The 13,867-nt window shown below is 38.7% G+C and overlaps 1 protein-coding gene across 1 annotated transcript; it reads left to right on the forward strand.

Moving 5' to 3' along the window:
• Positions 1-2,145: 2,145 nt before the first annotated feature.
• On the forward strand, positions 2,146-4,324 carry LOC101518785 (olfactory receptor 9G1-like). Its single transcript, XM_004585309.2, has 2 exons — positions 2,146-2,235; positions 3,605-4,324. The coding sequence occupies exons 1-2, from the start codon at positions 2,146-2,148 to the stop codon at positions 4,322-4,324; spliced, it is 810 nt and encodes a 269-aa protein (XP_004585366.2).
• Positions 4,325-13,867: the final 9,543 nt, after the last annotated feature.

Below are 13,867 nucleotides of genomic sequence, written 5' to 3' on the forward strand. Positions count from 1 at the left end.
ACACACACACACACACACACACCCTGCTTAACCATGTTAACTGTATCGTAGGACTCTGCCTTCTGTCTATTTAAGAGGATTATACAATGTATGTTAAGGTCAGGAGACTAAGGGCAGTGGATTTTCTTCTGGCTCATTTCCTACAAGGAAGTCATGCTGCCACTTTCCTGGACCTCAAGTTCAGCCCCCAACAGGACACCTTTCAAAGTTAACTCTTTCGTGCCCAGAACCTCTCCCTGTTATATATTCAAGGATACAGGTAGTAGCATCTCACAAATATCATTAGTCTCCTTGGTTAAAAAATTCTATGGAATTTTCCTATATTTTACACATTCCTTTCTAGTAATCCCTTTATTGAATCCTCCTCAAATAAACCAATTGACCATGCGTTACTTGCCAGGCTCATGACCAAGTCTGGTCTAAGTAGCTAAAAATGTGTAATTGAAGTGAAACTGGGTTGTTCACATACTTGGATTATGTGGAACAATTTATAACTGGGGAGCAGTGACCCACTGATAAAGATGTAACACAGTGGCATCAAATTTATGATCACTGGTATTAACCAACATTAGAAGAATAAATACAAGACTAGATATTGATAAATGCGTAAGTTTAGAGATAAGTATCACATGCTGAGTTGACTGTTGAAACGTGCATCTGTGAATGGGTAGTTGGAAAAAAATAGCCAGACTATTTCTCATTACCTATTCCCTTTGAGAAAAGATATTTAAAAACCAGACATGAGGCCTGATCATTGACTTTGCAGACTTAGAGGCCAAATACATGCTCAGCTTGAATAGTACAGGTTAAACATCTCTGATTTAAAAACGTGAAATTACTATTGATTCAAATTTGAATATATTGAACTCTGACATTAAATAAAAATGGGTGAAAATTCCACACTTAATCTTGTGTTATGGGTTGTAGTTCAAATGCAGGCACATTAAAAATATTGTATAAAACAATCTGCATGTTTTACATATAAACTGTGAATGTGCTTATTGTTTAAACTAGGGTCCCATTACAAGATGTTTCACTAAATATACATTTTTTTTTTGCAAATATTCAAATAGTGAAAAGAAATCCAACTTGGAAATACATCTATTCCCACACTTTTGGGTAAAAGAGGCTTAATCTGCATTTAATTAAAAGATAACAGAACCCACTGGAAAGCTGTAAAATCCTGAGACATAAGATTGGGGACTTTTGAAAATTAAAGAATGGTCTAAGTTTGAATCTTAAGTTCTCTTGAGACTGTTTTTCAAATTGAAGTTTTATTTATTCTTATTTGAGAGGCAGATTCACAGAGAGAAGGAGAGACAGAGAAGGGTCTGCTCTCTGCTGCTTCACTCTCCACATGGCCACAATGGCTGGAACTGAGAAAATCTTACTCCAGGGTTTGGTGCAGAGGCCAGAAGACTTGAAGCATCCCCTCCACCGCCTTCCTAGGCCAGAAGCACGGTGCTGGCTGGGAAGTGGAACTCAGACAAAAACCGGCACCCATATGTGATGGCGGCACTAGAAGGTAATAGCTGGCCTATGTTTAAAATGCAGTTTCTTCTAAATATTTGAGAGAAAAAGGATTGCTCCAGAATGAATACTTGCACCTTGGAAAAGTTACTTACACACCAGTAAAAGTTTCCTTAGTGAACTTCAGTATTGACGTTGTATTTGGGATCATGGTGAAACTGAAAAATTAATGCAGTCAAGACTGAGTTGCACACAGTGTCCCAGGGAGAACACCCTGACAGTGGTCTTTGCTCACCAAGACCTCAACCTGGTTTCATCACTGCACCCAGTTTCTCTTTTCTGTCCTTGGATGAACTATGTGAGGACTTCCTCAATAAGCAACTCTGAGAAGTCAAGTGTGACCCACAGCATACTTACAAGTTGAACTTGACCTGTGGCATACCTAGCAGCCATGCTTTATTGGAGTGCCCAGAGGGCTAGACGTGCCTTTTAGTCAATTTAAGTGTCATAGTTGGGTGGAGGATTGTTGGGAGATGTCATTCTGTCTTACCCTTTCTTAGTTTACATAAGTTTGTATGTGCTTTACAATAAACAAACATGCTTGACCAGAGTGCCTCTGGTGGTTCTTCCTGTTGTTGAACACCATAGCCTTACCTCCTCAATGATTCTGAGAACATGTTGGACAGGAAACCCCTGAGAGAGAAACAGAGAAGTAGATCAATTGAAAAGAATGAAAATCTGAGAAGAGAGCTCAAGCATGTATTGGTAACTGATCTTTGACAAGAGACCTGAAAATTATACAGGGGTAAATTTAATCTCTGCAACAAATGTTGTTGGGATAATTGGATAGCAACCTGCAGAGGTAAGAATAAAAACCCACCTGTTTCACTTTATACAAAAGTGAGGTCTAAATACATCAAGGACCTATAGATGCACCAGAAGTCATCAAACTATTAGAGGAAAACATAGAAAGCACTCAAGAAGATACATACAGTAATAGGCAGAGACTTTTAGAAACGTGATCAAAAGCACAGGCAACCAAAGTCAAAATCAACCAACCAACCAAACAAACAGAACCCAAATGGAACTATATCAAGCTTTTGTATTGCAAAGGAAACAATCAAGTGAAGAAGCGATCAATACAATGGGAGAAAATCTTTGCATACTCTTTAACTTAGGGGGTACTAATATTGAGAATTTATAAAGAGCTCCAGAAACTCAATGAGAGCAGAGGAAATAACTCTGTTTAGAAATGAGCAAAGAAAATTAACCAGCTTTTTAAAAAGAAAAAAGTCACATGACTAATGGACATATGAAAAAATGCTCAGGCTCCATAGCTTAGGGAAATGCAAATAAAAACCACACTGAATCCCAATTAAATTCATTGAGCTTCAGCTACATTCAGAACTGTACTAGCAACACCTGCTGGAGTATACATGGGAGAAAAGGTACACTACTTTGTTGTGTAGTATAGGCTAATACAGTCACTATGGAAGTGAGTATGGAGAGTCCTGAGAGAACAGAAAATTAATCTACTGCATGGCCCACATCCCACTTATAGGAACACTTCCAAAGGAAATAAAATCTGCATATGAGAAAATGACCTGTTCTCCTATATTTTAGCAGCATAATCTACAAGAGCAAAAACATGGAAACAACTCAGATGCCTAGTGAAAGAGGAGTGGATAAAAAAACTGGCATATCTACTTCATGGAATATTACTCAGCCACTAAAAGAACATAATTCTGTTATTTTCAGCAAAATCGTCCCAACTGGAGACCCTTCTGCTCACTGAAATAAGCAATTTCCAACAGGACAAATTTCATATGTTCTGTCTGATATAAGGCAACCTGACTATCTTCTTGCCTAAAACAGTATCCTGGAAGAAAAAAATACCTACTGGAAAAAAAACTGAATAATTACTACTAGAACTCTCTGATTGTCCTGTTATTAGATGTATTTAATTAAAATGGTTATACTGAAGCACAGATGATGCATAACACCTGTTCAAAGCAAGCATGATTCTTCCTATTGTAAGTGGCATCTCAGGGTGGGAGAGAGAAAATGTCATCAATGATAAGGACAAGAGAATTCAATTCTGCTGTACTTTGTTTCTAGGTGATGTGTCTGGAAGCCATGCAGAGGGGCCAATCACTCAGTGACCGAGTTCATCCTGCTGGGCTTCACAACAAATCCCATGATGCAGCTGGTCCTCTTTGTGCTGTTCCTGGGAGTCTACTCCATGACCTTGTTTGGAAACACCACCCTCATCGTGCTGATCTGCCATGACTCCCGGCTACACACACCCATGTATTTTTTCATTGGAAATTTATCTTTTCTGGATCTCTGGTATTCCTCTGTCTACACTCCTAAGATCCTAGTGACCTGCATGTCTGAAGACAAAAGCATCTCATTTGCTGGCTGCCTGTGTCAGTTCTTCTTCTCGGCTGGATTGGCCTACAGTGAGTGTTACCTGTTGGCTGCCATGGCTTATGACCGCTACATGGCCATCTCCAACCCCTTGCTTTATGCTCAGGCCATGACAAAGAGATTGTGCACTGCATTGGTTTTATATTCCTACACTGGCGGGTTTGTCAATGCAATACTATTAACCAGCAACACATTCACTCTGGATTTTTGTGATGACAATGTCATTGATGACTTTTTCTGTGATGTCCCACCACTAATAAAGTTAGCATGTAATGTGAGAAAGAGCTATCAAACTGTGCTGTACTTCCTCTTGACTTCCAATGTCATTACCCCCAGCCTGTTCATCCTGGCCTCCTACATTTTCATCATCACTGCTATCCTAAGGATTCGATCCACCCAGGGCCGCCCTATTATGGATAGGTAGAATTAATTTAATATTTTTTTTCAAGATTTTATTGTTATTGGAAAGCCAGATATGCAGAGAGGAGGAGAGACAGAGAGGAAGATCTTCCATCCGATGTTCCACTCCCCAAGTGAGCCGCAACGGGCCGGTATGTGCCGATCCGATGCCGGGAACCTGGAACCTCCTCCGGGTCTCCCACACGGGTGCAGTGTCCCAAAGCTTTGGGCCGTCCTCAACTGCTTTCCCAGGCCACAAGCAGGGAGCTAGATGGGAAGCGGAGCCGCCGGGATTAGAACCGGCGCCCATATGGGATCCCGGGGCTTTCAAGGCGAGGACTTTAGCCGCTTGGCTACACCGCCGGGCCTGAATTAATTTAATTTAATATTAAAATTGCTTTACAAAAATTATGTATTTAAATTTATTTTTTAGAATGATTACGTGGTTGATCAGTGTGGGAAGGATCAAGGTTTAGGAAAAATTGTGTGAACTCATTGCTTTCATATTTGCTATTTTTTTTCTTGTTGTTCTTGAGGTAAGGTTATTTTGAAAGTTTCTGAGAGGCAGAGAGAGAAAAGAGAGAGAGAGAGACAAAGAAAGAGAGAGACAGGAGAAATCTTTCACATAGTGTGGCTATTAACTGGCGCCAATAGCCAGTTAAAGGGCATGCTGAAGCCAGGAATCAGGATCTCCGACACATGCAGCTGGGACCCAAACATGGGGCTATTTTCCACTAATCTTCCCACACCATTCTTAGGGAGCTGGATCAGCAGTGAAGCAGCTGGGTCATGACATGCCACCCATGAATGATGCCTTTATTCCCGACAGCAGCTTTATCTGCTATGCCACAACTTGGACCTTCCAACACAGTAGTGATATCTGGCAGCTGGCATTAGGCTACAGTGGCTCAAGTGGCTGTTTTTGATGTTGATATTCTCTATGTAGTCCTGGTTTCAGACCTAGCTACAGTGCTCCTGATTTGTTTTCCTACCAGTGTGCCAGGGAAAGCAGCAAATACCCATGTGGAAGATCAGAACAAAATCCCAGACTCTTGTTTCAGCCTGGCTCCACTTTGGCTCTCTCAGCTATTTGCAGAATCAAACCAGTAGAGAGAAGAGTCTCTCCTCCATCTCTGTATTTGTCTCAGTAACTTTGCTTGTCAAACGAACAAAGCATTTTTAAGCTTAATATCTGAGTTTAATACAAAACATGTATGTATGTAATAGCTCTGGCTTCCTAAAGATTGCATGTGACTTTATTCTTTTCTCCAAATTTGATCCAATTATTGTTTCTACCCAATGGACATTATAAAAATATAAGGGAAACATATGAGGAATTTTTGAAGGTCTGGAATGATTGCTCAGCTGGATATTCCCAGCCATTGCAAATGCCAGGATCCTAAATGGGCGCATTTTCTTCATGTTCTGGCTGCTCCACTTCCCATTCAGCTCCTTGCTTGTGGCCTGGGAAAGTGGTGGAGGATGGCCCTAATCCGTGTGACATTTACTGAACCAGAAACTTCTTCATGGGAATCTCCTGATGGACAAAAAATATCTAAATGATACTGAGATTTTTGCTTGTTTAAATCTGATCCACTTAATGTCATTTTCTTTTCTTCTTAAAGATTTTTTTTATTGGAAAGTCAGATTTACACAGAGAAGAAGAGACAAAGAGAAAGATCTCCCATCTTCTGGTTCATTCGTTAAGGGGCCACAACTGTCAGAGCTGAGCCAATTTGAGTCAGGATCCAGGAGCTTTTTCTGGGTCTCCCATGTGGGTACAGGGATCCAAGTCCTTGAACGATTTTGTCCTGTCTTCCTAGGCTACAAGCAGGGAGTTGGAAGGGAAGTGGAGCACCCAGGACACAAACTGGAGCCTCCATTGGATCCTGGCACATGCAAGGCAAGGACTTCAGTCATTAGATTCCTGCGCCAGGCCCTTAATGTTATTTTCTTACAGTGGAGTTTGTACTCAGGGCCTGGGGAAGACTCTTATGGGTGTTGCATTTATCAATTCATCCATCAGGAGAGACCGGGGGTGATTCTATATCTTGACTCTTGCAAGTAATATGGCAGTGAATACAGGAATGAGATATTGGAGTTTTGACCTGGATTTCCATGTTAATTAGTGTTGAATTTTTTTGTGTGTGTTTATCACCATCTCATATGTGCTTTTCATCTCCTTTGGAAATATTCCCAGAAGTGGTATACAAATCATACAGAAGGCCAGTTTTCAGATCTCGTAGCACTCTCCATACCAACTGCCATAGTGGTTGTTCTAGCATACACTTGCACCAGTGAATGGGAGTATCTTTCTTCCCACATCCACTCCAGGAGGTGTTGTTAGTAGAGTTTTGAACTTAGCTTGTTCTTACTGTAGATGGGTGGAGCTTAAAATTCATCTGGAAATACAAGAGGCCATGGATAGCCAAAACTATGTTGAGGAATAACTTATGACTGCTTATGAAGGAGTATACTATTGTAATAATATGAAGAAAATCAGTCAGGGGTGGGAATTTGGGAGGGGAATGGTTATGGTTAATTTCTTCAATAAATGCTGTTATTATGACAATTGGATAGCAACCTATAGAGGTAAGAATCAAGACCCCCATATTTCACTTTCTACAAAAATCAGCTCTAAATGGATTAAAGACCTACATTTTTGTCCTTAAACCATAACACTGTTAGAGGAAAATATAAAAAGCACTCTACAAGATACAGGAATTGGTGAAGAATTCTTAGAAAGGTCACCAAAAGCACAGGCAGTCAAAACCAGGATAAACAAATGACACTGCATCAAACTAAGAAGCTTCTGTACAGCAAAGAAAATGATCCACAAAGTACTGAAGCATCCAACAGAATGGGAGAAAATCTTTGTATACTACATACCCAATGGGACTAATATCCAAGATTTACAAAGAGTTTCAGAACCTCAATCACAGCAAAATAAACAACACTGTGCAGAAATGGGTTAAGGCAGTAACCAGACATTTTTCAAAAGAACACATTCAAATGGCTAATAGACATATGAAAACATGCTCAGGTTCCTTAGCTATCAGGGAAATGCAAATGAAAATTATAGTATATCTTTTTAAAAGGTGATGTAACATTGCAGATATTCATCACGGTGGCCATCTCAGCTTTCCCATTTTCTCACATTCTCAAAACTACACATAGTTCGTGCTGTATTGTAGCTTGCTGAGATAAGGATGGGTTATGAAGAATGACCCAGTGTTTTTCCAAGTCCTTCTTGGTGCAGAGCATCCTTTAGTTGTTTAGCTGGCATGTCATGTGGGACCTGAACTGGAAAACCCAGGACTGGCTGCTTGTAAGGGTTATTGCTTGTGGTAGAAGAGACACAAGCAGAGAAACCCCATCCATTCTCAATTGCTTTCTCTAGCCTTGTGGTACAGATTCCAAGGAGACTGAGGCCTTTGTGTGGCCAAGACTGACTGTAATAAACCTGTTTCTTGTATTCATAACTCTGTGTGTGTGTGTGCTCACATATATGAGAATTTAGCTTGTTTACCATAAACACAGCCACATTCTCAATAATTGGAATTTTGAATGTTGATTTATCTTTTGGGGTGATATATTTCAGCCAAGGATTAGTAGGATATACTTATAGATGACTGAGATGAGGAAAGTTGGTTTGAAGAGAGAAAGCAACACATTCCAAAGTAAGAACTCAAGGGCCACATGATCTAATATTAGATGTATTGTTTTTTTTTTACCATAGACACATTTGATGATTATATTGTTACTAAGATATGTTGAATGAACTTGAAGAAGACATGGATTAGCTCATTATGTCCTAATTTAAAATATCACCCTTAAATTTCAGCTGAACTCTAATTGAGTCTTTGGAGACTGAAATATCTCTTTCTTAGTTGCAATGTCAGAGGAATCACTAGCGGTTATCAGGAAAATGCATATATTAGGTCCAACAAATTCATGTCAAAACCCGAGAGACAGGAGAAAGATTGTCACTTCCAATAACTGGCCTTTTTAATTCAGGGTAAGCATGTGGTGTCAGATGCAACTAAGCACTTAGATTTTCTATGGGTGACCACAGCTGCAATTACAAGGGGTGAAGAGAGACGTGCCTTGGCTCTGGAAGAATCGGTGCTTTGCTGCTCACACACACATGCAGACACACATGAATATATATTCTTACACTCACTCATAGACACATGTAAACAAGTAAGGGCAGACATTCAAAATTCTCTTTTAAATAAGAATTTATCCAATAAAATATTTGGCCTCTTCCACAGTTTGAAATTAAGCCTGATAGCTATTACAGGTTATTGCATAATTTCATATCCAGTAACAGAATCAAGAGGAAAAAAATGTGCCTTCATTTGACTTTAATGGCTTTTGCTATGCTTCCAGACTTCTAGAATGTGACATTACCACTTCTTGGTATTTATTTCAGGTTAAAAGATCACATATCTTCCCAGATTCATGCAGAGATAATAGGGTAAGAACAGGTTGATTCCAAATTTTTGACTTGAAAAATTATGCAGGTGGAATTTCAACAATTGATGGTGGGAATGAACAGATCACATTTTTTTCTGAAGACAGGAAATTTACCTGTAAATATGGTGAGTTGGTTTTCTCTTCTTCCAGAATGTTAGTAGTGGAAGAATCTGACACTTTTGTTAGAATTTATATCCGGAGGGTTATGATGGGGAAATACAAGCATAGATTTATGGGAGTTTGTAAGTCTTCTAAATGTTTATATGTGTGTGTGTGTGTATGCTTTTGTACATTGTAGCAATAATGATTAATGCTTTTTTCATGTACACTAAGTACATGAATCAACAAAAAAAACCCTACTTATATGCTGATGAAGACATTAAAGAATTAGGGGCTTAGGGGATGTGTATAAGCTCACAGGATTGATGTATTCAGAAAAACTTGAAGAGAATGTAAATCTTGAGGTAAAACATGCATCCTTTGGCATTTTCTGTCTCCGACTTCAACAAAGATTGTGCTCACAGCATATCCCAGATATATGTATACATTAGGAATGCGAATCAGGTCTTCATACCATATTGAAACATATAAGGTTATCTGTTTTCTTGTGATGGTTTTTATATATATTCTAATAAATTAGAATCACACTAGTGTGGTATTTAAAAAGCACCAGAGTATTTTATAAATATGTAAATTTCATTCTCTGAAGGCAGTATATTCTCCTTTGACACAGGTAATGATTTTCAGGGGTGCATTGCGATGAGAAACACCCTCAACCAAAGGTTTCCATCTACCTTGATTGCCATCTCCAAAGTATCACTGCTTAAAGTGATATCAATTAGCCTTCCCATTGTTTTATCCATAGGTTTATAGTTTCATGTCTTACACTTATGTATTTAAAGTATCCGGGGAAAATTTTTATAGGAGGTGGCAAATATGAACGAGCCTCATTCTTTGCATTGGGATACCCAATTATCCCAGTATTACTGATGGAAGAGACTTCGATTTCTCTGTCCTGAGTTCTTGGAGTCCTTGTCAAAAATTAGTTGTGTAATGTTTTTCTGGACCCTTTATTCTGTTTCCTTGATGTCTGAGTCCCTTTGATGTATTGCAGTACAGTAGTCTGATGACATGTTTTCTGATATAGTTTGAAATAAGAAAATGTGAAGCCAGTAACTTCTTTGCTAAAATATTTATTGATCTATTTTATATAAAAGGCAGAATGATAATGCTAGAAGAGCCATTCCACCTTCCGGCTGATCCCTCAAATGGCTGCAAAGGGTGGGATTGGGTCAGACTGAAACATACAGTCAAAATCAGGAGTCTGGAACTCTACCCAGTCTTCCACGTGGGAGGCAGGGCCCAAATATTGGAGTCAACTTCTGTTGCTTTCCCAAGCACATCTGTTGGGAGCTGAATCAGTACTGGAGCATCAGGGGCTTGAACTCTTGCTCCCACAAGCAGCACCAGCAGAGCAGGCAGTGACTTCTGTGTCTGTAATACAATGGGAGCTTCTGATTTTTCCATGAACTAAGCTTTAGCTATTCAGAATGCTTTGTGTGATTCCAAACAAATTTTTGGATGTTTTGTTCTATTGTCAAACATACCAGTGTAAAACATGTGAAACTGAGAAAGTCTTCTAGGAGAGGTAGGCGAGATCAAAAATCCAACACTGTATGGCAGTCATGTTGTGGGATCTCTTAATATATCAGACTGAAACAGATAGGTGTGATTTTTCCTAACTGGAAAGCTAGAGAAGTGAAAAGCAGGATGGTAGATGAGAGGCTGGGGAGTGCGACAACATGATGTAAGCAGTAAGACGCTCAGTTAAAAATAAGTAAGTCCTGGGACTTAATGTGCAGCCGTAGTGACTCTGTATGGGACACATGAAACGTGCTTGAAGAACACATTTTAAATGTTTTCATTGCAAAACAAAGACAATAGAAATGTTTTTTTTTTAGAGAAGGATTTATTATATTTGTAATGGAAAGGCAGATATGAACTGGAACCCATATGGGATCCTGCTGTGTGCAAAGTGAGGATTTAACCACTAGGCTACCGCACCAGGACCCGAAATGTATGTCTTTAACTTAAGTCAGGATGGTGACAAAGTTTTTGGATTGCAGCCAAAATGTGAATGACAGCATGCCATTTTAAAAGCTGTTGGATATTATTTTCCCACTCAGAAAAAATAGCAACCATTTGTGAGATGCATTTTCTTCCCAGACACTGGGTTGTACACTTTATCAGCATTATATGGATAATAACTTATGTTTTGAGATGTACAACTGATAGGTTGAAAAAAATGTTGCATTTTGTACAAGATTACAGAGCTTTCAAGTAGTGAGAGCAGATATAAACTAATGTGCCATTTAAGTTCAGTTTCTGACTACTTTAAACCCTTCTGTCTCTAGCTGGGCTAGCACAGCTGTCCAGTTAGTTCTTGCTTTATTGGAACTGGATCAAATCTAATGGTCCTAATCACATGTTTTGGGACCAGTAGCAGTGACAGAATACAGAATATGACCATTCGTCACACTGCATTGCACAGTAACCCAGGCTTATTATCTGATGGTGGCAAGATTCCAAAAGTGAGATGAGAATCCACCCCCCCGAAATCTTTTGAGACTCTGTGTGGAATCCACCTGGGTCCAAAACTAATTTCTGAAAGCAAATCACAAGACCAACAATCACACAAGAGTTTGTAAAAACCCACATTGTTGCAACAGGTGATGCACTGTGGCCTTCTTTCCCTCTGGCTTATCTTGTAGTTCATTACTTTTTGGTGAACTTGTTCTTTCTGTTTTAGCACTAAACATTTTGGTACCAAAGTATAATGTGACACAATTACATGTCACAGGCCGAAGTCAGAACGATCATGCATATGTTATATGTTTACATGAAGAGTTTTAAACGTCTATTATGTTTATTTACTCATACTTTCTAGATTTTGCAGTGTGTCATATAAAAATAAACATGGCACCATTTACACTTATATATATATTGTATTCCATATATAAATGTTATATATATATATAAGTAAATATAAATGTTATATATATATAAGTAAATATAAATGTTATATATATATATATACTCCTTGCATTTTTTGGATTAACTGACACATGATGAAAATAAATTTTTAGAGGAGAGGTTGTGCAAATATTTTTGCCTCTGGTTCCTTTGGGCCATTTAGTAGACTGGTTAATTCATCAGTTATTTGCCTTTTCTGAGCTAAAACAAAACAAAAAAATAGTACGCCACTTTTGCTCTTTCCCAAACTTGTGCTGTGTTAAAAATATTTTCCCAAACTTGTGCTGTGTTGTATTTTCCAAACTTGTGCTGTGTTAAAAATAAGCCTGACATATCTCAGAAGTGTTTCGTTTTACAGGCAGATGCTAACAAAAAAGAGGACGTTCTCAGATGGATTGACTGCAACTCAAGATTTTATACATTATTTATTTATCAGCTGTAAGCTTCTGGCAGGATAATGCTACTCAAGGTTATGTGTATTTAGAAAAAAAGGAGTAGTGTGTTAATGTACGATAGAACAGCAGTGTGTGTCTACTGTGAAATTCCTGGAGTGTGAGACTATTGTGAGAAAATCAACTACATGAATCATCTAGGTTGACTGAAGTCCCATTAGATGGAGAAAATTGATGAAAAAGGATTATAAGCATAGCTTCACAAAAGGCTTGGTGCAGAACTATCTATAGTTTGTTCATTAAAGGAAATCCCTGATGCAATTGTACAGAAATGAAAGGAATTTCAGGACTCCAGCTATTTTGAGCATGATGCTATTAGTCCAATTACATCATCTCTGATCATCACCAGCTACATCTATGCATCTCACTCCCTAACAAGCCAGAATAGCCAATATAGAGGTAGACATGTTGAGCTTATATTCCAATTAAAACACTTTGGCTTAACTCAGAAGTAAATGTTTGCAACACAGAAATAAATAACAATAACCACTTCTGGTTTTAACTTCCTTTTAAAAAAGATTTACTTATGCACTTTTATTTGACAGGCAGATTTACAGAGGGAGGGAGGGAGGGAGGGAGGGAGACACCCACCCACCCACACACACACACACAGAGAGAGAGAGAGAGAGAGAGAGAGAGAGAGAAACATCTAGTCACTGTTTTATTCCCTAATGGTCAGAATGGACGAAACTAAGCCCATCCGAAGTCAGGAGCCAGAAACTGCTTCTGCGTCTCTCACTTGGATCCAGACACCCAAGGACTTCAACCATCGTCCATTGATTTCCCAGTCTACAAACAGTGAGCTGGATCAGAGTGAAACAGCTGGGTCATGAGAACTGGCACGCATATGGGCTGCTACTGCTGCAAGATGCAGGATTAGCCTATTGAGCCACTGTGTCACTCCCTGCTCACCATTTTAACCTTTTCCTTCTACTTTAGGAACCTTTAGGGGAGCGACTGGGGTTTATTTGCCCCTAGATCGATAGTCTACAGAGGTTATTTGCTTCACATACTTATTAAAAAATCATATATATATATATATATATATATATATATGTCAAGTAGTGTTCTTAGCTAAATATCTTCTCTTAGCTTTCCTCTGAGATTTTTTTTAAGTATCAGGATTTCACTCTGAAGAGTTCATGGTCTCTCAATGACTTAATGTTAGGTTCTTTCTAATACTCAACATCTAGGACACAAAATAATTGTTTTAAGCAAGAAAATTTCTCCCTCATTCCCTCTGCCTCTCTACTTCATACGTTTGCTCCTTCACTAAGCATCAAAAAGCTCCTTTGCTCAATCAGACTGAAGTCAGGAAGCTATTAGTAACCTCCCTGAGCTTGATTTTTTTTCCCATCTCTTTGTCAGAAAAGCTACTTTTTATTAAGTTTAAAACATGATGAACTTTATTTAAAAATGAGAAGTGTAATCTTAAAAATCAGTTATGAATCCAATTCCAACAATCATCCAAACTCACAGACTGACTCATGTTATACAATTTAAAGTCGTTAGGAAGAAAAACCTCCAGATTGTCTTCTAATTGTTGACATCACTGTTGCCTTTGTTCACGTGTTTTACCTAATAAGTCAATGAGTTATCTTTTT

The sequence above is a fragment of the Ochotona princeps genome, chromosome 4 (genome assembly GCF_030435755.1).
Source record: "Ochotona princeps isolate mOchPri1 chromosome 4, mOchPri1.hap1, whole genome shotgun sequence".
Lineage (NCBI taxonomy): Eukaryota > Metazoa > Chordata > Mammalia > Lagomorpha > Ochotonidae > Ochotona > Ochotona princeps.